The sequence below is a fragment of the Dermacentor andersoni genome, chromosome 4 (genome assembly GCF_023375885.2).
Source record: "Dermacentor andersoni chromosome 4, qqDerAnde1_hic_scaffold, whole genome shotgun sequence".
NCBI classification, from domain to species: Eukaryota; Metazoa; Arthropoda; class Arachnida; order Ixodida; family Ixodidae; genus Dermacentor; species Dermacentor andersoni.
Window position 1 is genome coordinate 48,185,418 of NC_092817.1, and position 27,335 is coordinate 48,212,752.

The following is a 27,335-nucleotide window of genomic DNA, read 5'->3' on the forward strand; positions in this document are numbered from 1 at the left end:
ATGAGTGCGGCGCGGCATGGCGCAGACGCGAGGGCGCCGGCTGGTGTGCCGGTGGCGCCAGCGCGGGATCGTGCCGCCGTAGAAGAACTGCCGGGTCCCGCCTTTGCCTCCAGCAGCGGGGGGCTCTCGGGGGCACTCATGTCTCTCGTCATCCTCGCTCTCTTCCTCATTTTCATCGTGACCATGACGGCCCGGTACCTGCGCGCCGGCCAGCCAGCAGCGGTGAGCTACAGCTAACACTGCCAGCCACGCGCACACCGCGTACACCTTTCTTTACAGGCTCCTCACCAGGTTTTGGCAGCTGCCAAATGGAAAATCGCGGCGCGTAGATCACGCTTTGAAGACCGCGTCTAAACGCGCGAAGAATGCGTTCAAGACCGGCGTGGAGGGACTGACGAAAGAAAAGAGGTGGGGGTCACTGGGACAAGCGTCGTGACAGTCTAGGAGGCGGTGGACCCTCGAGTGTCAGATTGCAGCTTGTGCTGCGGGGAGCAACGGAAGATAGTGTCTGCTGCCTTCAGAGTCGCTCGCCTCCTGTAACGACATTTCATTAGCTGCTATCTCGGCTAACACAAAATGCTTTTTTTATAGTTCTCGTCCTAGAACGCTCCCTCGAGGGTGCTCTACTACTTCTTGCGAACAAACCTAATTTCCGACAGGAACCCCGAGGCAAATATTGACTTAAACAGTGTTAGCTATATTACGGTAACGCAAAAGCAAACCGAGCGTACATATCGGGTGAAGTGGCTGGGTAAGCCAGAAAGGTTGTAAACACAGAGAACACGTGGTGGCACCCCTGTGAAATTAGCGCATGCCAGTTCATCGTGACGTCATGTACTTTTACATCGTCTACTTGGGTCTGGTTCGTTTGTAAAAGACTACGTTGTATCTTAAATCAACATTTAAGTGCTAGTAGTGCAGTTTCTTTGCAATCTGCCCTCAGGGGAATATGTGCGCCGCGGTAGGAATTTGAACCCATGATCTCGTACTCAGCAGCGGTTAGTAGTCGAGTCGGTTAGTAGTTCGTTGCACAATATGAGACTTCACATGACTTGTATACAGTGTGTCACCATGACAGGTGGTCATAGCGGTCCTTACAATTAGAATGCTCGTGAACGTATACTCCATCAGGTGAGTGGAACTAACGCGAAAATTCAAATAAATATTGAAATTCCGACACATAATAACGGAGAAGTCCCTCACTGTAAATGGGCCTGCGTCATAGATGGCCGCATGCATTCAGATATCGCCATATGATACACGTCACCTTACCCCTGACAATCCTCTTCCTTAAGCTTGATTGACTGCTATGGCAAGCTTGATCTAAGTTCGTGCGTGACAGGGCCCGTCGAAGATGAAATGAAGTCAACTAGAGCGTTACAATGCAGTCTGGTTGGTATGTAAACTTGGAATCATAGTGTAACGCATACAGACGAGAACCATAGAGTGCACTAGATTCATGTGGTTGGCACCAGGTCTTTGTGCTCATGCGCCGTGCCATCGATGTATATTACCCTCGTATGTGCGCTCTACGCAAGTATTTCGAGTTTATATATGTTCAGCAAGGTGTCAAGGCAGTCTACTAGAGATCGCTGGAGAGATAAATGAAGTGTGTAAAACACGTGCGGCGTGCCGCGATCGCGTATCTGGTTTTTGAACTCTCTACAGTGAGATAAATAATCAAATTTTATGCCGAGTGCCGAGACACAGCTGCGCATACATCATCATCATCATCATCATCATCAGCCTGGTTACGCCCACTGCAGGGCAAAGGCCTCTCCCATACTTCTCCAACTGCCCCGGTCATGTGCTAATTGTGGCCATGTTGACCCTCCAAACTTCCTAATCTCATCTGCCCACCTAACTTTCTGTCGCCCCCTGCTACGCTTCCCTTCCCTCGGAATCCAGTCCGTAACCCTTAATGACCATCGGTTATCTTCCCTCCTCATTACATGTCCTGCCCATGCCCATTTCTTTTTCTTGATTTCAACTAAGATGTCATTAACGCGCGTTTGTTCCCTCACCCAATCTGCTCTTTTCTTATCCCTTAATGTTACACCTATCATTCTTCTTTCCATAGCCCGTTGCGTCGTCCTCAATTTAAGTAGAACCCTTTTCGTAAGCCTCCAGGTTTCTGCCCCGTACGTGAGTACTGGTAAGACACAGCTGTTATAAACTTTTCTCTTGAGGGATAATGGCAACCTGCTGTTCATGATCTCAGAATGCCTGCCAAACGCACCCCAGCCCATTCTTATTCTTCTGATTATTTCACTCTCATGATCCGGATCAGCAGTCACTACCTGTCCTAAGTAGATGTATTCCCTTACCACTTCCAGTGCCTCGCTACCTATCGTAAACTGCTGTTCCCTTCCGAGACTGTTAAACATTACTTTAGTTTTCTGCAGATTAATTTTTAGTCCCACCCTTCTGCTCTGCCTCTCCAGGTCAGTGAGCATGCATTGCAGTTGGTCCCCTGAGTTACTAAGCAAGGCAATATCATCAGCGAAGCGCAAGTTACTAAGGTATTCTCCATTTACTCTTATCCCCAATTCTTCCCAATCCAGGTCTCTGAATACCTCCTGTAAACATGCTGTGAATAGCATTGGAGAGATCGTATCTCCCTGCCTGACGCCTTTCTTTATAGGGATTTTGTTGCTTTCTTTATGGAGGACTACAGTGGCTGTGGAGCCGCTATAGATATCTTTCAGTATTTTTACGTACGGCTCGTCTACACCCTGATTCCGCAATGCCTCCATGACTGCTGAGGTTTCGACTGAATCAAACGCTTTCTCATAATCAATGAAAGCTACATATAGTGGTTGGTTATATTCCGCACATTTTTCTATCACCTGATTGATAGTGTGAATATGATCTATTGTTGAGTAGCCTTTACGGAATCCTGCCTGGTCCTTTGGTTGACGGAAGTCTAAGGTGTTCCTGATTCTATTTGCGATTACCTTAGTAAATACTTTGTAGGCAACGGACAGTAAGCTGATCGGTCTATAATTTTTCAAGTCTTTGGCGTCCCCTTTCTTATGGATTAGGATTATGTTAGCGTTCTTCCAAGATTCCGGTATGCTCGAGGTCATGAGGCATTGTGTATACAGGGTGGCCAGTTTTTCTAGAACAATCTGCCCACCGTCCTTCAACAAATCTGCTGTTACCTGATCCTCCCCAGCTGCCTTCCCCCTTTGCATAGCTCCCAAGGCTTTCCTTACTTCTTCCGGCGTTACTTGTGGGATTTCGAATTCCTCTAGACTATTCTCTCTGCTATTATCATCGTGGGTTCCACTCGTACTGTATAAATCTCTGTAGAACTCCTCAGCCACTTGAACTATCTCATCCATATTAGTAATGATATTGCCGGCTTTGTCTCTTAACGCATACATCTGATTCTTGCCAATTCCTAGTTTCTTCTTCTCTGCTTTTAGGCTTCCTCCGTTCCTGAGAGCTTGTTCAATTCTATCCATATTATACTTCCTTATGTCAGCTGTCTTACGCTTGTTGATTAACTTCGAAAGTTCTGCCAGTTCTATTCTGGCTGTAGGGTTAGAGGCTTTCATACATTGGCGTTTCTTGATCAGATCTTTCGTCTCCTGCGACAGCTTACTGGTATCCTGTCTAACAGAGTTACCGCCGACTTCTATTGCACATTCCTTAATGATGCCCACAAGATTGTCGTTCATTGCTTCAACACTAATTTCCTCTTCCTGAGTTAAAGCCGAATACCTGTTCTGTAGCTTGATCTGGAAGTCCTCTATTTTCCCTCTTACCGCTAACTCATTGATCGGCTTCTTATGTACCAGTTTCTTCCGTTCCCTCCTCAAGTCTAGGCTAATTCGAGTTCTTACCATCCTGTGGTCACTGCAGCGCACCTTACCGAGCACGTCCACATCTTGTATGATGCCAGGGTTAGCGCAGAGTATGAAGTCTATTTCATTTCTAGTCTCGCCGTTCGGGCTCCTCCACGTCCACTTTCGGCTATCCCGCTTGCGGAAGAAGGTATTCATTATACGCATATTATTCTGTTCCGCAAACTCTACTAGTAACTCTCCCCTGCTATTCCTAGTGCCTATGCCGTATTCCCCCACTGCCTTGTCTCCAGCCTGCTTCTTGCCTACTTTGGCATTGAAATCGCCCATCAGTATAGTGTATTTTGTTTTCACTCTACCCATCGCCGATTCCACGTCTTCATAGAAGCTTTCGACTTCCTGGTCATCATGACTGGATGTAGGGGCGTGGACCTGTACAACCTTCATTTTGTACCTCTTATTAAGTTTCAGAACAAGACATGCCACCCTCTCGTTAATGCTATAGAATTCCTGTATGTTACCAGCTATATTCTTATTAATCAGGAATCCGACTCCTAGTTCTCGTCTCTCCGCTAAGCCCCGGTAGCGCAGGACGTGCCCGCTTCTGAGCACTGTATATGCTTCTTTTGGCCTCCTAACTTCACTGAGCCCTATTATATCCCATTTACTGCCCTCTAATTCTTCCAGTAGCACTGCTAGACTCGCCTCACTAGCATACATAACACTGTTTTAAATGCATAAGCATTTCAGTGCCTACCCAACGAGAAATTTGTCCGTCACATAAGACAATGAGTGGCTCACACCCCCGTAAGCAAGCAAAAAAAGAATGCAATAGTTCGTACCCATGTAAGGCAGAGGCTACAAGCGCTCAGCAAAGTGAAGCGAACAGCGCATATATTCATTGAGATCACCGATACAACATAAACAACTTTATACGTTTCAGTAAAGGACAAGCTCAAAACAAGCATCCGTACAAACAATTGAGCATTGAATACCCCCCTCAGCAAATGTGGCTGTGGTTTTGCAACAGCTTCTCTAAGTTCAGCTTATTTAACACCACAGGTCGTGGGTCTGACTCTCACGAAAGGTCGAAGGTTCGAGTACCTTAATTAACAATATCCTAATTATCGGGGGCTAATTAACTTCATCCTAATTAACAACACTGGCCGTTGGTTCGAGTGCCGTATGAACTCTACCTTAATTAAATCTGCCTTATCGTGGTCGCTATCGAACATGATAAGGGAACGACCGATAAGAGTTGATGAGGGTTTATACTGGTTGGATCAAGTTTCATAACAATGATAAGGACCCCTGGCTGCGTGGGGATGAGGAAGTTGCACAATGCTTACGCATACTTAAATTCCAACTAGAGGAGCTTCTGCGTGAATTTTTTCAGTGATTCCACGAGTCATGCTTATCGGGGTCCTCTGAAGGCCTCGAGACGCTGGAAGGCATCACCGATACGTGGACCTATAGTTCCACGGGAATGAAATCATTTTCTCTGGGGCGGCAATTTAAGTGCGCAGAAACCCAGTGGGAGCGTAGCTTGGGGACTTTTGTCAAGATATACGTATTCCCGTGGAGGGTATTGATTTTCGTTCAAGTATCAAGGGCGAATATATTCTATTAGCTCGTTTGCCGGCGGTATCAGCACTCGGCAAACTTTTCCAATGTGAATACATTCGGAAGCAAATTGCACCATGCAGTCGTTAAGTGCTCGTTAAAGGGCCATATAATATTAAAAGGCGGCACCAGAGTACGGAGCCAACTGATGTATTGAAGAGCTCTAAAGAGGTAGAACTAAGCCGTGCTTTACATGAGGTGCTTAAAATGCAGAATCGGGAAATACTCAAAGCTTAAACGGGATCAGTTAGCTTATCCCTGCAAATGTTTGAAATCATTCGTTTTAAAGTATACAATTGTAGTTTATCGGGAAGTTGGGGGAAAGAAAAAGCTAATCGAGCCAGGGTCCAGGCCTCGGATCACCGGCCGGCGCAAATCCGAGGCGTCTTCGCGAACTTCCTCTCGGTGTAATTTCGGCTAAAATCCGCAGCTTGCATGCAAGAAACATCTGCACAAGCTGGTATAAATGCAAAGGCGAGGTTTACACGAATAAATGTGAGAGGGAGTAGCAATTTGCAATTCTCGGAAGGCAACCTTAAATTGATTTCAAAGGGACTGCCCCGTAAACCTTGTAAGCTACGTAAAATAGGCACGGTCATTCGGAACACCATGCATCACGAGGCTGCCGACCAACGCAATTAGGCGCGATCGTCGCCCATTGCCGGTAAGCATGGATGTTAAGAAGGCGATGGCAGCGAGACAAAGAACGCAGCGCCACAGTATAGAGCGTCCACTCTCTCGCATGCGTGTTCGATTGCGATAGCAATTATACGGACGCCCGAGGCACGCTGGCGCCGTCGCCGCCATCGTGCTGTGCTGGTATCGACGGCGCACGCGTTGCCCGCGCGTGGCTAGTTAGAAGGTTTCCAGAGATGCGCAGCGCGTTTTCGTTGCAAAAGCGACGAAGTCGCGCCGTCCCACTCCTTTCTGTCTACTCTGCAGAGGAGCCAGTACAGCGGTCTGTCTTGCGCTGCAGCCACGAGCGTTGGGCGCACACACTTTAGCGTGGATGCCGAGCAGATGTGTGCGTACCACACCATGACACATACAGGAACTCAAGCGCGGCGTCAAACCTTGCTATCGCTTTCGATGCTTCGCCTCCTAAGCAGCGTTTACATGAATACGACAGGATGCGACAACAGCGCATCACATTTTCTAGCGCATCACGAGTCATGCGATGTGCCAACGTTTGCGTGTAGCGCGTCACTCCTGCTGCGATGGTGATGGCACACGGTGTCGCGCATTGGAGGCAAAGCAGCGCTTCCAGACGCTTCCGACGCCACGCCACGCCACAAATCTTCAAGCGCAGCTGATCCACAGCAAATACCAGTTCCCATAATTCTTAATACGGTGCGATCGCGTTTACATGCGCTGTGAAAGTCGACTGGCGCGTCTCAATTCGCCACGGTCTGGCGCATTATTGTGATGCGCTTTCCTAGCGCATTAGCTCCGTTTACATGGATGCGATGCGCTAGGAAGTTGATGTGATGCCATGCGGCGCGCCAGTTGTCGCATTCATGTAAACGTGGCTATAGGGCGAAAACTGGCATTTTTTTTAGCGCAGCTCTTAATAGCCCGTTCCTGCGGCGAGCGATTAGCGAGGCAGACGCGCCACACTTCGGTCCGTTTGAAACGTGCCGCACGAGACTGATTGTCTGCGCCAGCTGATATATCGCGAAATAAAAAGGCCCATACCTAGAGCTGCGCTCGAATTTCCCACTAGGAAGTACCGTAATCATCGGTGAGATTTTCTTCTGCGAAGGATACTGCGGCAGTAATTTCAGTCTCGCTTGAGGGGCTGTGTCGAACGCACGCGTTGTTAAGAGCGAAAACTCGCACGCACTGTAATTTTATTATAGTGCACGCGACTATGTGCAGTTCGCGCGCGCTTGTTGAACGCTACGAAAATTCTCAAAAAAACATGAAACTTATGAAGTGCCATGAAAATTACTTGGCTCTTGCCAAACTGGCCTTAAGGTCGCCTCAAGGTGCTATCGAGAGAAAGGTTATTTCGCTCCAAAGGGACTTTTGAACAGTCCCTACTTGAATGCAAGTATGCAAGGACTGGGCATGGTAGCTCTGCTGGCACGATCAGCTCAAACCCGTTTGTTTTTGCCATACAGATCGCCGCCCTACTGCTCACACCAGCAGGGTACGACGGAAAAGGCCAGCATGTGAAAACCAACTTGACCTATCTTCCGAGGTATCTTGGATCCCAAGTGCTTACCGCGCCATTCTATCTGGAGAAGCCCGATCTACAGCACCGTTACAGTGCAACGACAACGCTGGATGACGTCACGGAGTTCAGCGCCACCACAGCTAGGCTATGGGCACCACCGACGATAAAAGGAGGAGACAGACTTCGATGGACCACTGGCCACGGTAGCTCTGCTGGCACGATGAGCTCAAACCCTTTTGTTTTTGCCATACAGATCGCCGCCCTACTGCTCACACCAGCAGGGTACGACGGAAAAGGCCAGCATGTGAAAACCAACTTGACCTATCTTCTAAGGTACCTTGGATCCCAATTGCCTACCGCGCCATTATATCTGGATAAGCACGATATACAGCATTGTTACAGTGCAACGACAACGCTGGATGACGTCACGGATTTCAGCGCCACCACTGCGAGGCTATGGGCACCACCGACGATAAAAGGAGGAGACAGACTTCGATGGACCACTGGGCACGGTAGCTCTGCTGGCACGATGAGCTCAAACCCTTTTGTTTTTGCCATACAGATCGCCGCCCTACTGCTCACACCAGCAGGGTACGACGGAAAAGGCCAGCATGTGAAAACCAACTTGACCTATCTTCTAAGGTACCTTGGATCCCAAGTGCTTACCGCGCCATTCTATCTGGAGAAGCCCGATCTACAGCACCGTTACAGTGCAACGACAACGCTGGATGACGTCACGGAGTTCAGCGCCACCACAGCTAGGCTATGGGCACCACCGACGATAAAAGGAGGAGACAGACTTCGATGGACCACTGGCCACGGTAGCTCTGCTGGCACGATGAGCTCAAACCCTTTTGTTTTTGCCATACAGATCGCCGCCCTACTGCTCACACCAGCAGGGTACGACGGAAAAGGCCAGCATGTGAAAACCAACTTGACCTATCTTCTAAGGTACCTTGGATCCCAATTGCCTACCGCGCCATTATATCTGGATAAGCACGATATACAGCATTGTTACAGTGCAACGACAACGCTGGATGACGTCACGGATTTCAGCGCCACCACTGCGAGGCTATGGGCACCACCGACGATAAAAGGAGGAGACAGACTTCGATGGACCACTGGGCACGGTAGCTCTGCTGGCACGATGAGCTCAAACCCTTTTGTTTTTGCCATACAGATCGCCGCCCTACTGCTCACACCAGCAGGGTACGACGGAAAAGGCCAGCATGTGAAAACCAACTTGACCTATCTTCTAAGGTACCTTGGATCCCAATTGCCTACCGCGCCATTATATCTGGATAAGCACGATATACAGCATTGTTACAGTGCAACGACAACGCTGGATGACGTCACGGATTTCAGCGCCACCACTGCGAGGCTATGGGCACCACCGACCATAAAAGGAGGAGACAGACTTCGACGGGCCACTTGGCATGGTAGCTCTGCTGGCACGATGAGCTCAAACCAGTTTGTTTTTGCCGTACAGATGAGCAGACGTTTTGGGAAATGCCTACGATCCAATGAATTGTGCCTAATTGTGCTGCCATGCTCAAGGCTACTTTCAAATTTGTTGTGTGACTTTTGCGTGCATGTTTATAAATTGCTGCTTATAGCAGGAGATGTCGAAAGTAACCCTGGGCCTGAGTATGACCAGTTTTACAAAGAGCTGAAAAAAATTGCAGACGACCTTCGTATTATTAAGGAAGAACATCTAACATCCATCGACTTAAAGCTTGACAGCCTGAGCCATCTCTATAGCAAGGTTTCTACATGCATGGAACAAATTAATAGCCTCCAGAAAGCACTAATATCGCTTGAACTAAAAGTGGACGATCTTGAAAATCGTTCCAGAATATCAAATTTAATTGTTTACGGTCTTCCCGAGGAGGCTAAGGAAAACAAGGGCTCACTTGAACACAAAGTGCACGAAAACATTCTTAAAAGTGTCCTCAAAATCGAAGATGTAACGATTGAAAGAGAGAGAGAGAGAAAATGATAAATGAAAGGTAGGGAGGTTAACCAGGACTGAGCCCGGTTGGCTACCCTACGCTAGGGAAAGGGAAAGGGGGACGGAAAGATAAAAAAAAAGAGAGATAGTCCACTGGAGATTGAAAGGATTCAGATTGGGCAGGCCAGCTGCCAAAAAAGCCAGACTGGTTATTTCGAAGCTCCTGGACTACCGCGACAAATCTCAAATCCTAAGCAACTGTTACAAGCTGAAGGGCAGCAGTTTTTCAACCGGCAAAGATTTTTCATGGCGTGTACGAAACATCAGAAAAAAACTATGGAACTACGCGAAAACTAGAAAAGAATCTGGGGACAAGGTATCGCTGGTCTACGACAAACTGCGTATCAATGATGACCTCTACGGATGGGATGATGAAACAAATGATGTGGCCCTAATCCAACCACATTCAGCTACGTCGAGCAAAAAAAACCGGGAAGCAGAAAGGCAAACAACACGCACTCGGCGCAACGCACTACGTCAGAAATAACTTCCTACAATATTAATGCACGTAGCATACTAAAGAAAACTGACTTCCTTGAAGCATTACTTCTTGGTATCGAACCAGACTTTGTTGCTTTAACTGAGACTTGGCTAACAATCGATATCAGGGATGCTGAAATCACACCACCAAACTGCGTAATCGTACGGAAGGACCGATTAACACGCGGTGGTGGCGTCGCATTATTGATTAAAAAAGAAATCCCTTATAACGTGTTACCTGATGTCACAGGAGGGGAAGGAATTTTTTGTAAACTAACATTTTCTACATACATTGTTGTCGTCGGGTGTATTTATCGTTGACCCTCATGTAAGCTTGAAGTGATGGAAAGACTGTGCTTGTATGCTCAAAGTAACGTTTTGTGGGCCAGACTAATACTTCTAGAGGATTTTAACCTGCCTGATGTGAACTGGCAAAGATTTGAACACCACTCACTAAGCACTGATATGCTTTTCGAACTCATGCTTTCATTGAATCTCAGCCAAATCGTAACATAGCCCACACGTGTTCAAGGAACTGCTTCTAACACACTTGATTTAGTTTTTTTTTTTGAGCCATCATTTCCCGTTAGAGCAAGCGCATCTTGAATTCACTGATGGCATGTCTGATCATAAGATTAGCTTGTGTTATACCTGCTCAGAATACATTTTCTTCCCAACCACGCATCACTTACCCGGACTTCAATAGAGCAGACGATACAAGCATTATTGACTACTTATCTAACGAATTTACCGCCTTTGAAGCACTTTCAATACGTCCCACTACAAACATCGAAACACTGTGGCATAGTTTCAAAAAAATGATGTTTCATTGTGTTTCCAAGTATGTACCTTCTAAAGTTAAAAAAACGAGGAAGCACAATTCCTGGATCTCACGTGACATCATTCATGCCAAACGTAAAGTCAAGCGTCTGAAAAAAATCTATGAAAATAACACCTAATCCTTCATCTCAAAGTAATATTACTCTAGCTATCCAAGACATGAAATCTAAAGTAAAGACAGCGAAGTCAAACTTTTACTCAAACACACTTCAAGGATTCCTAAGAAATTCACTGAGCAAATTCTGGAGCTACCTTAAACCTAAGGGATCAAGTGATCCCCAAGTGTCGCCCGAAACTAACAAACAAAGAACTAATTCACTAAATAACTATTTTTCTTCTATCTTCACAACTGACGATGGGAAACTACCTCTAATTGACATCACCGTTAATAGCAGACTAAGTCCCCTTACCGTCACGGAGGCCGGAGTACTGAACCTTCTCCTAAACCTGGACACAAGAAAAGGGCCAGGCCCGGATAAAATACCCAATGCCTTCTTAAACGATACGCAGAGTGGATGACGAAGTACCTTTGTATAATATTTAACAAATCATTATCATCGTCTGTTCTTCCACAGGATTGGAAATCTGCAAAAGTTGTTCCCATACATAAATCAAGCTGCAAAGACGGCCCGTCCAACTTTCGGCCTATTGCACTTACGAGTACTGTGTGCAAACTTCTGGCACATATCATACTAAAACATATAACCGTTTTCTTTGAAAAGGGGAGTATCATATCACCATATCAACATGGCTTTCGCAGAGGCCTTTCTACAATCACTCAACTACTGGAACTAACCCACGACATATTTAATATCGACCAACACAGACAAACAGACCTCATCCTACTCAATTTCTCGAAGGCACTTGATCGGGTATCACACGAAAAGCTCATAAGGAAACTTGAGATTACATTAGGTACAGGCCCCATAATTGACTGGATTTGCGACTATCTTATTAACCGTACCCAGTTAGTGGAAGTGAACGGACAGATTTCCCAGACAGCCCGGGCAACACCGGGAGTCCCCCAAAGAAGCGTTCTGGCTCCCCTTTTATTTCTAATTTTTATTAATTAACTACCCGCATAAATCACAGCAAACACCAGGCTATTTGCGGACGACTGCATTCTTTATCGAAATATTAACTCACACGATGACCACATAACATTAAACAACGACTTGAAAGTCGTGTCTAACTGGTGTGCCCACTGGCAGATGACGATCAATACTAAGAAATCTGCTGTTCTTTCAATCACCAGAAAAGTAACTCGACCTTTATGTATACCGTTAACGACGTGCCACTAATGCGAGTTCATGAACACAAGTACCTCGGATTAACGTTAACACATGACTTCAGATGGAACTCCCATATAAATGACGTTACAGCAACTGCAATTAAACGCCTTTTCTTTCTTGGAAGACACCTCCGACTAGCACCACCCGATACAAGACTTCTGGCTTTCAAAACTTTCGTCAGGTTAGTTCTTGAATACGCAAGTGTTATCTGGTTCCCATACACTAAAATAATTAAAAAACTAGAAGGTGTACAAAGGAAAGCTCTACGGTGTATATACAATAAACATAAATTAACAGACTCGCCCACCGAACTACTTAACAAAGCCGGAATTCTAACAGTACAAAACCGAGCTGTACTAGCCCATTCTAAACTTATGTACCAGCTCTTGCACAACAAGCTTAATGTTGATACCTCTAGATACATCTCCAGAAATGAAACACGGCCAACGCGACATAAACACACACAAACACTCAATGAGTATTTTTTTCATATCGATTGCTTTAAGAATTCATTCTTTCCTTTATCGATAAGAGAGTGGAATAAACTGAGTGAATCTATTAGTAATAGCTCCTCATTAGATACATTTGCTAACTCAGTGGAAAAACATCTCCTCGCCTTACAGCTCTGATTTACATACTCAGGTTTATTACCGATCTTCATAGTCTAACACTTTAATCTATGAGTGTTCTTTTTGCGTGGTGCATTATACGAATGACTGCATCCTGTTTGTCATAATCATTAGGTGTTTTATATCACATGTGTTTTCAGGTGTATTTTTTTCTTTCTTGTTTGGTTTGTTCTTTTCTCACATTCTTCTTCGTTATATTATATTGTACCCAAATATTGCATTTGTGATGAAGTGCTCAATTCATTTGTTTAGCGAAGCCAAAACCTTTGCAATAACACACTCATGATTATATAATGTACTTATATTCTTTGTTCACAAATACTACCATATGTACTTGCCCTTCCTGTTATAATCCCATGAGGGATTGACAGTGTGTGAAATAAATAAATAATCACAAATAATACTGCGCCCTTCAAAGGAAAGTTCAACGTTAATTCTGCAATGCAAGCAGACGAAAATATAGAATCTTTCTCTCTCTCTCTCTCTCGATCTTTCGCATTTTGTTGCCCTAACGACTGTATAAGTCGAAAACTAATGGAAGCACCACTTTCATGAATGCCTACCGGAAGCGCACATTTAAATTTGGTCTCGTCACCACATGAATGCGAAACTATTGCTTCTTGCAATTTCGTTCAGAGCCGCGTACCGTCGTTACACCCAAATCTGGAGTGGTTAGCTGGTACGTTCTGCGCCAATATGAGAGCGAACACTTCACGTTGAAACAGCGATTATTGGACACGTGCGAGTCGGAACCTCCCTCGCTTGCTATTCGATGTGTTGTTCTCCTGTTCAAGAATCCCGCTCATGGAACGTGCAAGAGAGTATATCTCCTAACTTAGCAAATGTGGGTAGGATCAGCTGTATCCGAAGGCGTACAAGGCGTATTTAAAAGAATCGCCACAGGCTGAATAACGAGGGTGTTGAAATCGAACATGCAGAAGATACTGAGTAGACCAAGCGAAAGTAATAGCGAGTTACCCAGTAGGCCCGTTTGAGGTCCTAAAGCTGGTAATTAACAACCGGATTAACCGGGTTCGAAACCAACCGTAAGACTAACTTGGGTCGCTGAGTGTGTGCCACTGGTCATCTGCCCCTCTTGAATGATAAAAAAAGCAATAAATATAGTTTTTTTTTCGGTTTTGGGAAGAATCGAAACCGCGGCACACACACGGTGCCCCACGTAACTTTATCCAAACCTTAAAGATATGCAAATACCACGTTGCTGGATAGAAGCAAGGTATTGTTGTTTGCCCTCGCTTGGAGATACTTGGATTATTGCATGATTACATCGCCTAATAATATAATTAGCCTTAATTAGTTATCAACTTCTCAAATATTATAATTAGATTGAAAGCGTCAATGAGAAACTTGCAGAGCAACAAGAAAAACTCCCGATAAAGCTTTCTGATGCTCTATACGCGCTAGATAAAAGCGTTTTTCCGACCGTGAAAGAAGCCCGCGAATACAGGCAAAGTGCCTCGAGCAATCAGTCGAGCGGCAATTTTGGTTCAAGCAAAACTGGAAGAAAATTACGATCTCCACTCCCGACAAGAACGTCCTGTTCCCGTTACCGTGGCAAACCTAGTGATGCAGCACGTGAAAACACAGTTGCTGAACTCCCTACCCGTTCGGGTGAAAGTATATTGTGGGTGCGTGGATGACACTTTTGTCATTTTGAAAAGGGGCAAACCTCGTTGCTTTCCACGCGGTGTTGAACAGCGTACACCACGCCATTCAGCTCACGTACGAAACAGAGAGAGAAAATGTCTTGCCTTTTCTGGATCTACTTGTGCGCTGAGCCGGTGATGGCATTGTGGAAAGGCAGGCGTACCATAAGCAGTGTCACACCGAGAATTTTTTACCCTGTGACTCACGTCGCCCGACCGAACAAAAATGCTCCGTTGTAAAAGCTTCTTTTATATCGCGTTGCGATGCAGTGTGCTCGAGCAAGCAGTTGCGGCTACAAGAAGTGGAAAACGTATTTGATGCATTACAATGGCGCCATTATCCCACGGCGTTTATTAACGATTCCCAAAAGTGAATGCGGAGGAGAAGGGGAAGTGAGTCACGACTGAGGGCAGCGTCTATTGTATCTATTCCCTATGATTAGCCTGTGTCAGATAGTTTTCGGAAAGCCATGCGTCCGCTGGGCAAACTGTTCTAAAAACAAAAAAAAAAAGCTTGGGGAATGTGTTCACGAAACCAAAGTACCAAGCCTGCATGCGGATGATCAGAGCGGAGTCATCTACGAAGTTCGATGCGGGGATTGTGACGCAACTCACATTGGTGAAACGGGCAGAAAAGGGTCAACGAGACTTAAAGAGCACAAAGGAGACGTTGACAAGGCCACCCATGCAACGCGTTCTAAGGCTGAACTTGTCGAACAGTGCTGGACGACAGGGCATAGATTCTATCTTGACAATGCGTTGACGCTGGACCGAGGGCAAAAGCGAGGCAAGGAAAGCACCTGGAATCGTGGTTCATCCGTCTTGACGAATTGGCGTGCGACACCAACCGTGGCCCCGTCCCGGACCTTTACAAGGACGTGTGGGACGAGTAGACTGGACATCCCCTCACTTGTGTCACTGAATACTGAAGGTGCCATCTGCACAGGTGGTGAAACATCCATACCCTTTTGTTTTAATCTTGTATGTTAAATCAGAGTAAACCTATTTTTATACATGAATTCACCCGGTTTTCAGGACATTTTTTGCACCCTGTATATTCAGACAAACCTGTCTGAACATATATTTGCACAAGCGCCACCCGCAGACTTCACGGCACCGCCGCTAGATGGTGCAGCGTGTCCAATTGGAAGCGCGATGGAGGAGCCAGGCTGCATGCGCGCCTCGTCCATGACGCGTGGTGGCGTTGTCGATACGGTGTGCCGCTGCGTTGCTTCTACGCTAATCGCGTTAACGTCGACTTTCACCGTCACATGGCTTCTGCCGGAATTCTTTCCGAGAAAAGTTTTTGCAATGTCTTACTGCAGCTAAGGCTAGAAAGATTCGCACTCTTAAATTGCGAGGTTGGAACTGGTCAAGAAAGGGTTATAGTAGCGCTTTCGTACGCGACTTGGCGCCAAAGTACGCCGTTGACATGACACGTGGCTAGAAGGCAAAGCAAGTGGTACCGGTAACAGTCTCGTTAACTAGAGATGCATGTTGCAATTTCTTGACTGTTAAAAATCACTAGTGGAGCTACATAATGGAGACCCCAATTATCGTAACCCGCAGTTTAGAGACAAGTACGGTAGAAAATATGCAAGTGTGTTAGCTACTGAGCCCCTCACATCCGAGGCCTTGGAACCCTGAAGAAGAAGAAAAATAATCTGGCAAGCGCGGAAGCAACAGCCGCTCTATGTCTGATGCTTGGAGCACCTACGTCGTTTATGCGACCCGCCGTGGTTGCTCAGTGGCTATGGTGTTGGGCTGCTGAGCCCGAGGTCGCGGGATCGAATCCCGGCCACGGCGGCTGCATTTCGATGGGGGTGAATTGCGAAAACACCCGTGTACTTAGATTTAGGTGCACGTTAAAGAACCCCAAGTGGTCAAAATTTCCGGAGTCCTCCACTACGGCGCGCCTCATAATCAGAAAGTGGTTTTGGCACGTAAAACCCCATAATTTAATTTTTTTTCGTTTATGCGATCCTAAGATAGGCAAATAAACTAAACTTAGTGCCATAATGCGACTGGATATCTTTTTTTATGTCGCGCACTCAGACAAATGAAGTGCGCCAGCCGACGTCTTCTTTAAGTAAAGATAGTCACGCTTGAGTGTGCCCCCCAGCTTGATGCATTTCCCTAATACATCCAGAAACATCTCGGCATTTGCAAGAGTAAGAATAAACAAAATAAAGTAAACACAATGCGCAAAAAAAAAGACACCAGGACATCGCTTCGCAAGAAAGTATTAGACACCACGTGGCTTCCGTATCTGCTCCTTTCAAGCGGTGCACTCTTTGCTTTGAGCAAAGGACATTTTCGTTCAGCGAGTTTATCTCGCTTACGAAACTCGTTGCCAGAATATCTGGGCCCTGTGTACATATCAAAGGAGCATTTACTAATATGAATAATGAAGGAAAGAGGAATCATAGGTGATGCACCTGTACATTAAGTTGCATGGAGTTCAATGACCCGCATAAAATGTACACGCTGCAGAAAACCCTAAAAGAGAGCACATTAAAGGAGCTTCAGAGGCTTACTCGATATAACCCTCAATCGTTCCAAGCCAGCACTTTTCAGCTGAATCTCTGAACAGGTCCCGCCTTGCGTATATAAAAGGAATACTGAAGCTCCATCTGGCTTAAACAGTGACTGAAGGTATCTAGCATAAACATTTCAAAAACAAGCAAAAATTAAACAAGTCCGTTATGCAAGACTGCGCTGTTGAAACCTCTCTCGCACTGAGATTTGAATATATGAAGGAGCAAAGATACCAAGACATTTTACTTTTTTTTTCAGTCGACATTTTATAAGAGTTTCCCTCTTCTTGATTCTTGATACTGAATGTTATTTATTATACGCGGTATCGACTTAAGCAGAGATGGCTGCAGCTGTGCATATGAATACTTCACGCAGCCGATTTCGGCTCCACCTGCTTTTGGAATACCCGACTCGTCGTGCAAAGATTTTGTCAAGCACTGATCACAGGCATGCGCGTAAACCGCGGTGCGCGCTGTTCCACAGACAGCACTAAGGATATATAAGCTTATTATGCTTACCTCACTTGATTAGAAGCTTCAACAAAAGCAACATAATTATGTTACCTTTCCAGACAGAGGGCGAACCATCACTTTTATGGTAACGAATCATTTGAGACTGTAACCTAACAAATACATGCTGCTTAAGTGAACGTTTATAAATAAAGTGACGTAGCATAAATAATTATGCTACGTTACCAGACAGAGGACGAACCACCACTTTTACGGTAATGAATCATTTGACATATAACCTAACACCGTTTGTAAATAAAGTAGCATAAATCTGCAGAGATTCATTGCTTGAAAACCTGTGCGTAAACAACGCTGCGAAAGAATGAAAAATGGTCACACACAAACGCCGACTTTACCGTGTGTCGTAGCAAGCTGTTCAAAAGAAAGAAAGAATGAAAGTTTTGAAAACAGGGTTCAAGATACAATTCTAATATTTACGGAGTCGGTTGTTTGAGGCCGGACGAGCGAACAGTGTAGGCCTTTAGATCATATCTTGCAGCGTATGTTTTTAATCCTTTTAGTTCAGTTGAACGATTTGGCTGCATACCGTTTGCTGCGGCACCCTATGTATGATAGTGGGCGATTGTACGTGTCTTTTACGTTACTCTTGTGTCCGTGTTTACTATACGCCTAACTTTTCAAACCTTTAATCCTTGGCAATCCACTCAACTTTATAGTTATGCAGTTGAGCACGATGTCGCAGGGTTCCATTACCAATCACGATTACCGCATACCAATTTGGATTAGAATGCATGCATGCAAAGTAGTTTACGTGTTCACATGTGCGCGTGCGGCTTGCAAATCTGCAAAGACCATTTTTTGCGTGGTTCTGGCACGTCCGTAAAAGCTGGTCCGCATTTTTTGACGCCGTACAGAAGGGTTTTGCCTTTCGCTGTCGTCCTAAATCAGTGAGTGCCAATGCCGGGCGCCTGACGTGTCACCGCCGCACTCTCCGTTCGCAGTAATTATACCCCTTTTATAGTAGCTTCGTGTTTTGAGTAAACCACAGAAAGCATTTTCTCTCGTTTTAAAGAAACCTAGTGTTTGCAGGGATACGTGAATGCCGCAATCTCCGTGCTACCACGCAAAATCAACAAGGTGGCTCGAATATCACTCAGCATTAAAAAAAATTGTAAGCAAGAAGTCATTACCGCGTCACACAATTTATATTACGATAACAATATCATAATAATTGAAATAATTGCATAACTGTCGTTTAGCGGTTACGCGGTGGCCTGATGCATTCTTTTAGTATGTGATTCTGATGCCACGAGGGCTCGCGTATTTTGCTTCGCAGTTTAACTGGTGGGCTGTTGTGTTTGGACTCACTGCTACAAAAGGAATGCTAGAATATGGTATTAGTGAACCTCATGTGTGACAGCAGGCCCTGTAGACACAGCACGTTATACCACACAGTTCATTCATTCATTCATTCATTCATTCATTCATTCATTCATTCATTCATTCATTCATTCATTCATACATTCAAAATAATTTATAGAGATTGTCTTAGGAGGCATAGCAAAAGGCCTGGAATGTGCCTGACTAGGCTACGCCATCCAGACAACAGGCGCAGTAGTGCGATCATTTTCATATTGTTACACATCATATGATCCCAATGAGGTGCATACATCAGTGCAATTACAACAATTATTCTTCTCCGCTCTTCAAAAGAATAAAAAACGATTAATTAAAGGAAACAAATTTCTGGGTTTTACGTGCAAAAGCCAGGGTCTTATTTTCAGGCACGTCGTAGTTAAGGACTCCGGATTAATTCTGATCGCCTGGGCTTCTTTAACGTGCAGCTAAATCTAATTACAGAGGTGTTTGTGCATTCCGCCCCCATCGAAATGAGGGGAATAAAATGGGAGAACTAACAAACCATGTTACACATGTATCATATTTCTGATAGTAAACACACATCATACACCAAAATGAAATCTATAATTCATCACACAGCACAAACCTAGCCGTCAGAAAGTAATATTGCCTTAACTTGCTTCTTAAATTGTATTGGGGGATTCTCTTCTGCAAAAAGTTCAGTATATTGCGGTATTCATTCAAGAGTTCTGGTATTAGTGATGTTAATATGTATAAGCAATAATTTGTACGTGATCTGGACTTAATCAATTTTTTCATAGTTCGTATGATGTCTACTTAAGCTGATATTTTTCTCGAAACAGGGTTCTAAAAAGTTCGGTGTCGTCGCATGATTTCCAGTGATATTTTAGTTTAAATAATTGCTTTATCGGTAGTATGTTAATAGTACGCGAAATATGGAATTATGCTCTCAATGTAGGGAACGTTTCCAACTGGTTGTATTGCCCGCTTTTATGCAGATAAAGAAGAAGTTTGTCTCGGTGGTCATAGACCGCACTAGAGAGGAATATGTGAAGTGAAAGGTGGTCACTATAGCTACTTCTAGCTCTTATTTCTGGAGCTCTTACCTGTACGGGAAACAGCGGCCATTATTAGCTGAAATAAAGCAACGTAGTTATTTTAGCCTCTTAAATAATTACAATATTCGCACGTAATCATGCAAGGGTAGCTTTCTGCTTAAATTACACGCTTTTAGTGGTACTGGGATAGAACTCCTCGTCTGAAGCAACCTAGTTATCCTGCTAACGTGGTGCCACTCACAGCAGCCTAGCTTGATTAAGTGAACTCATTAACTTGTTGTGTTTCGCAACAAATTAAAAAGAAAAGGAAAAACGGGGAGACATGCTTTTAAATTCGTGAAGTAAGGTGCGCATTATCTTACCGCTTTAAATTTGTTATACATGGATGCGGCCTTTCTTAGAACCGGTGCAAGATTCACAAATACTGCGGTAATAATTAAGTAGCATGGCAATTTTAGCGGAGCATACGGAGCGCCAGCGAAAGATGCACAACATTTAGCAAAATCTTGATGAGGGCTGGTTAGTTCATATTTAGAATTGAAGTTGAACAGCACGAATAAAACAAGGACACAAAGAATACCACAGCGCTTGTCTGTGGTATTTGCTTCCTTGTGTCCTTGTTTTGTTCGCGCTGTTTAACCTCAGTTCTATATGCACAACTACCAAGAAAGTGCCTAAACACAAAATGTTTGGCTGAGTGCCAGTCTCCCGTTGAATGGCAATTTGCGCTTCATGGGAGCGCAATATATTAAAAGTTCACTGAGGTGAGCGCGTTTAATTACCATATTATTGGGCCAAATCGTCCACAGCGTACATTTCAATGCGTTCCACTAACCGCCTATCTGCACTAACGCCACGACGGTGCTGTCACCTGTAACTTAATCTCGCGGTGAATAGGGGGGCCTGTATTGCGGCATATGTAAAGTTTGTTTGCATAGAGTTTCGTACAGGAATCGCTAGAGGGAAATCAGGTGCTGCAATCATTCTGATACTACGAGAACGATAATTAGCATATGGATTTGTTTAACCTTCATGTGGGTGACTTCAACGTTCTTGGGAGTTTATTTAGTACCGTTTATTAGAACAGTTTGTCCTTCCAAGTTTCAAAAGCATATGGTTGCCTAAACACATCAAGGCAATTAGTATCTGCCCAAACGCTTAATCATCGCGAATTATTGCATATACAACGTAATATTTTATTAGATGTGATTAATTTACAAAGTCATCAATCCGTTTCAAGCGAGAAGGACCACAGTTAGCTAAATTCATATACTGTCCTTCATTCCCGTGCTGGCTGAACCACCATACTTGTGGCTCCCATAGGCACTTGCACCTCAATTCCCTAGGGTAAATTTTTTGCAAGAAACTTCATGCCTTCGGGCAAGCACAAAAGCACGCAGATAAAGCGTTGAACCTTTGATCATGCCATTTCTCAATGGTGGGCTCCTCTCATCCCCTTGCTTATCGCACTCAGGCTGACTTTAGCGGCTTCAGGCAAAGCAGTCTGCGTAGCGTAATTTCGTCACACTATAGTGCTTTCTCCTCCCGAAAAACGGCCTGCGCTCACATTTGATTTCAGCATGGCTGACTCGAGTCGTTAACTTCGCCTGTCGGTGACTTATCCGCAAGTTTCTTGACGTCGTCTTTCATTGCGGTGTTTCGTGTGTTATTTGTGTGCAGGCGTTGCGCAGCGAGGCTTCTTCTCATTGTGACGTAAGATCGAGAGCTCAGCTTTTCCAGCAGGCCGAAAGAGGGTGCGCGGGAACAGCGGGCAGTTAAAAGGAACTTTAGGGGCAGCGGCGAATGGATTTTATGAAACACTCGAGAGCGATGAACGGAATGGAGACGCGGAGTTACGGCGCGGTTGAATCCTGTCGCTCTCCGGCAATATACATTCATACTGCCGAGCGCACGAGCGTATAAAGTACACCGATTGGTGTCGACGTTTAAACGATACTCTAAGGAGCCCTTCATCCGTTCAACTCTGCTTCCCCGACAACCTTAGAACTTTTAACTTTCACGGGGATTGAGTAGTCAAGCGCGAAGTCGGGTAAATGACTATATAGGGATTTAGAATCCCCTAAACGAGCCTAATCTGACAGGTACAGTTATGTTGCTTTCGTTCTTTCTTTCTTTTCTGAAACACAGGTCACGAGTGGAACCGTTATTCTTTCACTGTGACCGCTCTACTATTTTACGGCAAGGCTAACGAGCATATATAGAAAAGCGGAGAAGCGCTTTATCAAACCGTCTTTTTTGCCTTTTCTTTTTTTTTTTTTCGCGACATTCTTGTCCATCAATTACTGAGTACTCATGCCCCGACCCAGCTGCCCTCTAATTCTCTCTCTCTCTCTTTACGTATGGCACAGACATAAATGGTCAGTCCCCACTCTAAATTTTAGCACTGAATGTTTACCGCTTCGCATTCAACAGTAAAAAGTACTGGGTGACGCTAATATAGTTCTGACGAGAAGTGAGTAAGATCGAAAATAAGTGAACAAATGGCTCCTTCATATTGAACGCGTGTCTTACGCACTTCTTCATCGCTTGTGGGTACTAATGTTGAGGTTGGTCTGTGCTTTGAGTGGGATCGATCCGCCACGGGTTCGGGGCGTATTAAAGATCGCGCTAACTGCTACGTCACGCGTCCGACGGGATTGCAATATTCGTAGACTATGATATCTTTTAAGCTGTTCTACTAGTAAACACATCCGCATGTTTGACCGCGTAGTTCCTACAATGATCTCGCAATTTCCCGCAAACCATTCGCAGCACGTGCGAGCGGGTATCAGAGCATTTTGAAGACACGCAAAATAAGCAGGCTAATCGCGGCACATGAAACACCCTAAAAGTATCATCAAAATTTCTTTTTTTGCCCGCTTTTCACGTGTTGAAAGCAGTCTCATTTGAAGAGCAAATCAACCATCAGAGGAAGTTCTTTGGCGAATTGCGGGATTGAGGTTTTCGTCCGCAGACTTATCCTTCCGTAGTAAGACATGGGTCGCACAACTACAAACTGAAAAGGTGGAAAGAGGAGTGGTGAGGAGGTCATCTCCGGGAAATTTGAATGGATGAATTCGGGGGTTTTACGTGCCAAAACCACGATTTGACTATGAGGCACGCCGTAGTGGGGGACTCCGGCTTAATTTCGACCACCTGAGTGTCCTTAACGTGCCCACAGTGTACTGGACGCGGGCGTTTTTGCATTTCGCCCACATCGAAATGCGGTCGCCGCGGCCTGGATTCAATCCCGCTCCCGGAAAATTATGGCTGTCACAAACAGGTCCTGCGGAATAATGGGGCCTAACATCGTCAGGCAACACAATAATCTAATAGAAACGTCGTTTAAAAAGCGGGTTACGCAATAATATTGCCCGCCTTGGATCTTTCAACGAGCACCGAATGCTCGGTACGCGAACGTTATACTGCAATCGCCCCTTTGGAATGCAGCCTAAATTGCAGGCAATTGCTGTTGGCCATTAGTCCTCTGTAGACTTTGCTGGTGTTGTCACAGTGGCAACAAAAGAGCAGACGCTCTTGCCAATCAAACGCTTTAAAGCCAGACAGCAGCGAGAGCGCCGGTGAAATACCATCTCCCTAAGGAGAAATGCCGTATCAGCTGCACGTGGATTAATTCTCCTACGTACAGAGTAACAGCATCGGCATACACGCCTACACAGGCAATTCAAGTCGTACATTCTGCTTCTTCATCTTGCTTGGAGTGCAACGAAATGGGCGACAAAGAGCACTTGATCCGGTTCAACAAGCTGTTGTGTCCTGGAAATGAAGAGGCTTCTGAGCCGCATGAGAGGAAGAGGGTTTCGTCAAGAACCAGAAGAAAAGTTGGTTTCCCGGCGGAAGTACCGCGGATAACGCGTAAAGAATTATCGCTCACTCTTCTCGCATTTCTGCGAAAGACAGGATTGATCGACTCATGGCTACAGATATATTTGTGACGCGAAAAGAGACGCTCAGGCGAAGGGATTACCGACCAGATCTGCCAGTCTAGCCCAGCCTGTAGCGATATCATCACTCCAACCGCCACCGCCATTCCCGGGCGTCTCCGCGCCCTCGTTACACCCCTACCTGGTCAGTCTTCTTCACCAGTAAATGAAAAGCGCTTTTAGCAGAACGAAGATAGCGGTGGCGGCAACTGCAAGCCGCTCAATGCCCTCGCTAGTTAAAATGTGGGCGGAAGTGATCACCCGTAACTTAGTTTTCGTATTGGACGCGCTGGTGTGAGAACCAGACCACATATGTATGTTCTTCTTTCATTATTATTTTTTATTATTACTTTATTTTCCTGTTCACCACGGGTATTCCGTCTATGGGAGCAGCTAAGATGTAGTCGCTGAGGCAGCTTTTTATGGTCCTTCGCCGTCGACTTTCAGCGTTTTTATGCTAGGAGACACGACCCATTTCTTTGTATTTTCGTTTCTTGTTGCCGCAGTGAGAGATATCTTGGATCGATTCGCAGAGTCGCAAACGTTGGCGCCCGTTCAGTTTGGTGCCTAACGGCACGGGAGGGCTGTTGACAGCGGGTTGTGTTTCTTTACGTCTGTACACGTTTACGCATGCTACATGGAAAGGCAATGAGCGGTCGCAAACGTCAGGGCCTGTTCAGCCTCATTCAGCTTCTAAAGCGAAGGAGACTATTGCCAACAAGTTTGGTTTCTTTGTTTTTTCGTGCTAGCTTGTGCGTGTTACAATCGAAAGGAAATCGCTGGCACATCGGTGTCGAACCAACGCTTTCACTCCAGCAGTGCGAAGTTCCTGTCGAGACGCCTTACACCGGAGCTCGCTCGCAACTGTTTAAATCAGACGAAGGCCATGCGCTTGTTGGTTAAGCAGCCTCCAACTAACGTTCAGCTCTTACATGATGGCAGCACGTTAGTAGAAGCTACCTATACATACCCACCTTACCTTACCGCGCCATACCTATCTTACATTCTAAAACATACGCTCACTTTGAACAAGTTTTGACAGAAAGTAAAACAAAGAAAGCGATGTAAGTAAGTGAGAGAGAGGGGGGGGGGGTAATATGGGAGAATGGGAGGGATGTCGGAATGTGTTGCTCAAGTGCCACGGCGTGACCAAAATTACACCCACGCAATATGCCCGAATTGAAAAACATCTCTGAATTCGAAACAGCGGCTCATTTCCGACCAGTTTGCTGCAGATCCAGCTCTCGACACTTTCTCATACACTGTAAACCTGAGGTACGTAGGGCTCATGGCCGTGTCTGTAGAATGCACTTGGGAGATAGACGCCGCGGTTTAGGCGCAGCCAGCTTTAGTCTAGTGTTTGGTTTTGTCCTACACACTTTACTAACAAAGAAGCTTGATAAGTTAAGGACCACGCAACGCGCAACGGAAGGAAAAATCAGTATGCGTAAAGCTGAGCGACAGAAAGACACTGGCGAGGGTTTAAGCGAGCGGGGGTGGCCGATATGGTAGGTGACTTTAGAAGGGGAAAAATGGAGCTGGGCAGGCCATTTCAATGCGTAGGACAGATAACCGGTGGTCTATTACATAGTGGGTGTCAACGGAAGGGAAGCGTAGTCGAGACAGTCGGTAATTAAATAGTATGAAGAAATTAGGCAATTTGTAGGCGTAAGATAAGAATCAGCTGGCGCGAGACAGGAGTGTTTCGAGCCCGCTGGGAGGGGCCTTCGCCCAGCAGTGGGCATCAATATCATGATGATGATGATTTTGGTAACCATGGGTAATGCTTCCACATAATTATTTTGCGCTCACTCCATCTTTCATATGTGCGAACACACACAACCGATTATATTGAATTTTGGTGAGGCACATACCCTATCTGTCTGGATGGAACCGCTCCGCCGACTGCGAATACGATCCGTAAGAGCCAATTGTAACATTTTCGATCTCAACTGATCGCATCAAACTTCTACTTAGATCACTTTTAGTGTTAGTGTTACCACTGATCAACTGCAAATTTATTCCTATGGGCACCAGAGTTTAAAGGGAAAATTACTCCCTGTTTAATTTTTTATCTATATGCCTGGCTCTGGCGTTGGAATAAACTTTCTTACCTCGTGAGAGTGCTGCGTCCTCGTCCCCCGTTCCTTTTCAGCATCGTTGAAAACAAATCAGTTCTGACTTGCCTAACTTGCAGTCGTAGATTCCAGTTTCTGCGTTTGAAACAGGCTCGATTCACTCTTCTCAGCGAACCCGTGGACCTCTGCTCGCGGGGAGTGGGGTGCGTGCGAACGCGCCTGTATGTGTGAGTTTTGGGAGTGTGTGCGTCAATGGTGAACACCTGTAGAACAACTATCGTGCAGATTGTGCGCCAGTTGACCGCGATATCCTCGATCCCCCTTGGCAGGTGCCGCAGCCTGCGACGGCTCCTGCGTACAGCCGGAACAATGGAACCGCGGAACGGGAACTGCGGAGCATCAACGCAACCGCGTGGCCCGAACAGGAGGAAGCGGAGCCTGCTTTCACGGCCGCGGGGAACCTGACGCTGATCGAAGCCGCGCTGCAGCCGGCGTCTCCCACCAACCGAAGCAGCTAGCCAAGCCGCTCGCGACCGTGGTCGAAGGACTGCATAGAGGCTTGGACTGGATCGCAGCCTACTTCGGCGTGCACATGCGCAAGAAGCCGCACATCGACTAGCACGCTAATCGAAAGAATCCATCGTCGTGTCGGTATTGCAGATTCCGCAGCGATCGCTAGAGACTGTGCCTCCTCGCTTTTCTTCTCTCCTACCCTTGCATGTGTTTTCTCCCCTCTTTTTATTTAGTACTGAAACACATCACTCCAAAAGTCGCCTTGCTGTTAGTTGTTCACGTGTTCACGATGCCTAACCATGCCGTAGTTTTTCAACTCCTCTCGTATCCTTCCCTTTACACTTTTTTTTACAACTTCCTCTTCTGTTTTTTTCTCTTATTGAACATAACTCGCGCAGTCGCCTCAGCTGTCGGCAGTTTAGGTGTTTGGCTTTGAAGAGGCTTTTAGAGCCTAAGCTAAGCTAAGCGTAAGAAGAGCCTAAGAAATTAGGCTATGAAGAGGCAAGTAGAAGCAGGGCCCTCGCTTGGACGGGCGAGGGCATGGCCAAATAGCTTCACATGAACTAGCGGCATGATCCGATTCAAGTCCTCTAGCCCTGATTCTCAACAATAACTTTTTTTTTTCCTTAGCTGGCTATATGCACATCCTGCGATGTGTCCTTGACTGTTGATTGTTAACGTGACAGTGGTTTTCTCGGAGCATTTTCTTCTTTTTTACCTGTGTGCGTTTTGGTTTTTCTTTTCGATTTTTTTTTCCCTTCGTGGTTGGTCTGGTGTCCGTGGTTCGTTTTCATAAAGAATTCATTCATGTCTACACAATA

At 45.6% G+C, this 27,335-nt stretch overlaps 1 protein-coding gene across 1 annotated transcript; it reads left to right on the forward strand.

Annotated features, from left to right (window-relative positions):
• Positions 1–27,335, forward strand: LOC129386188 (uncharacterized). Its single transcript, XM_055073697.1, has 2 exons — positions 1–222; positions 26,331–27,335. The coding sequence occupies exons 1-2, from the start codon at positions 1–3 to the stop codon at positions 26,517–26,519; spliced, it is 411 nt and encodes a 136-aa protein (XP_054929672.1). The 3' UTR covers positions 26,520–27,335.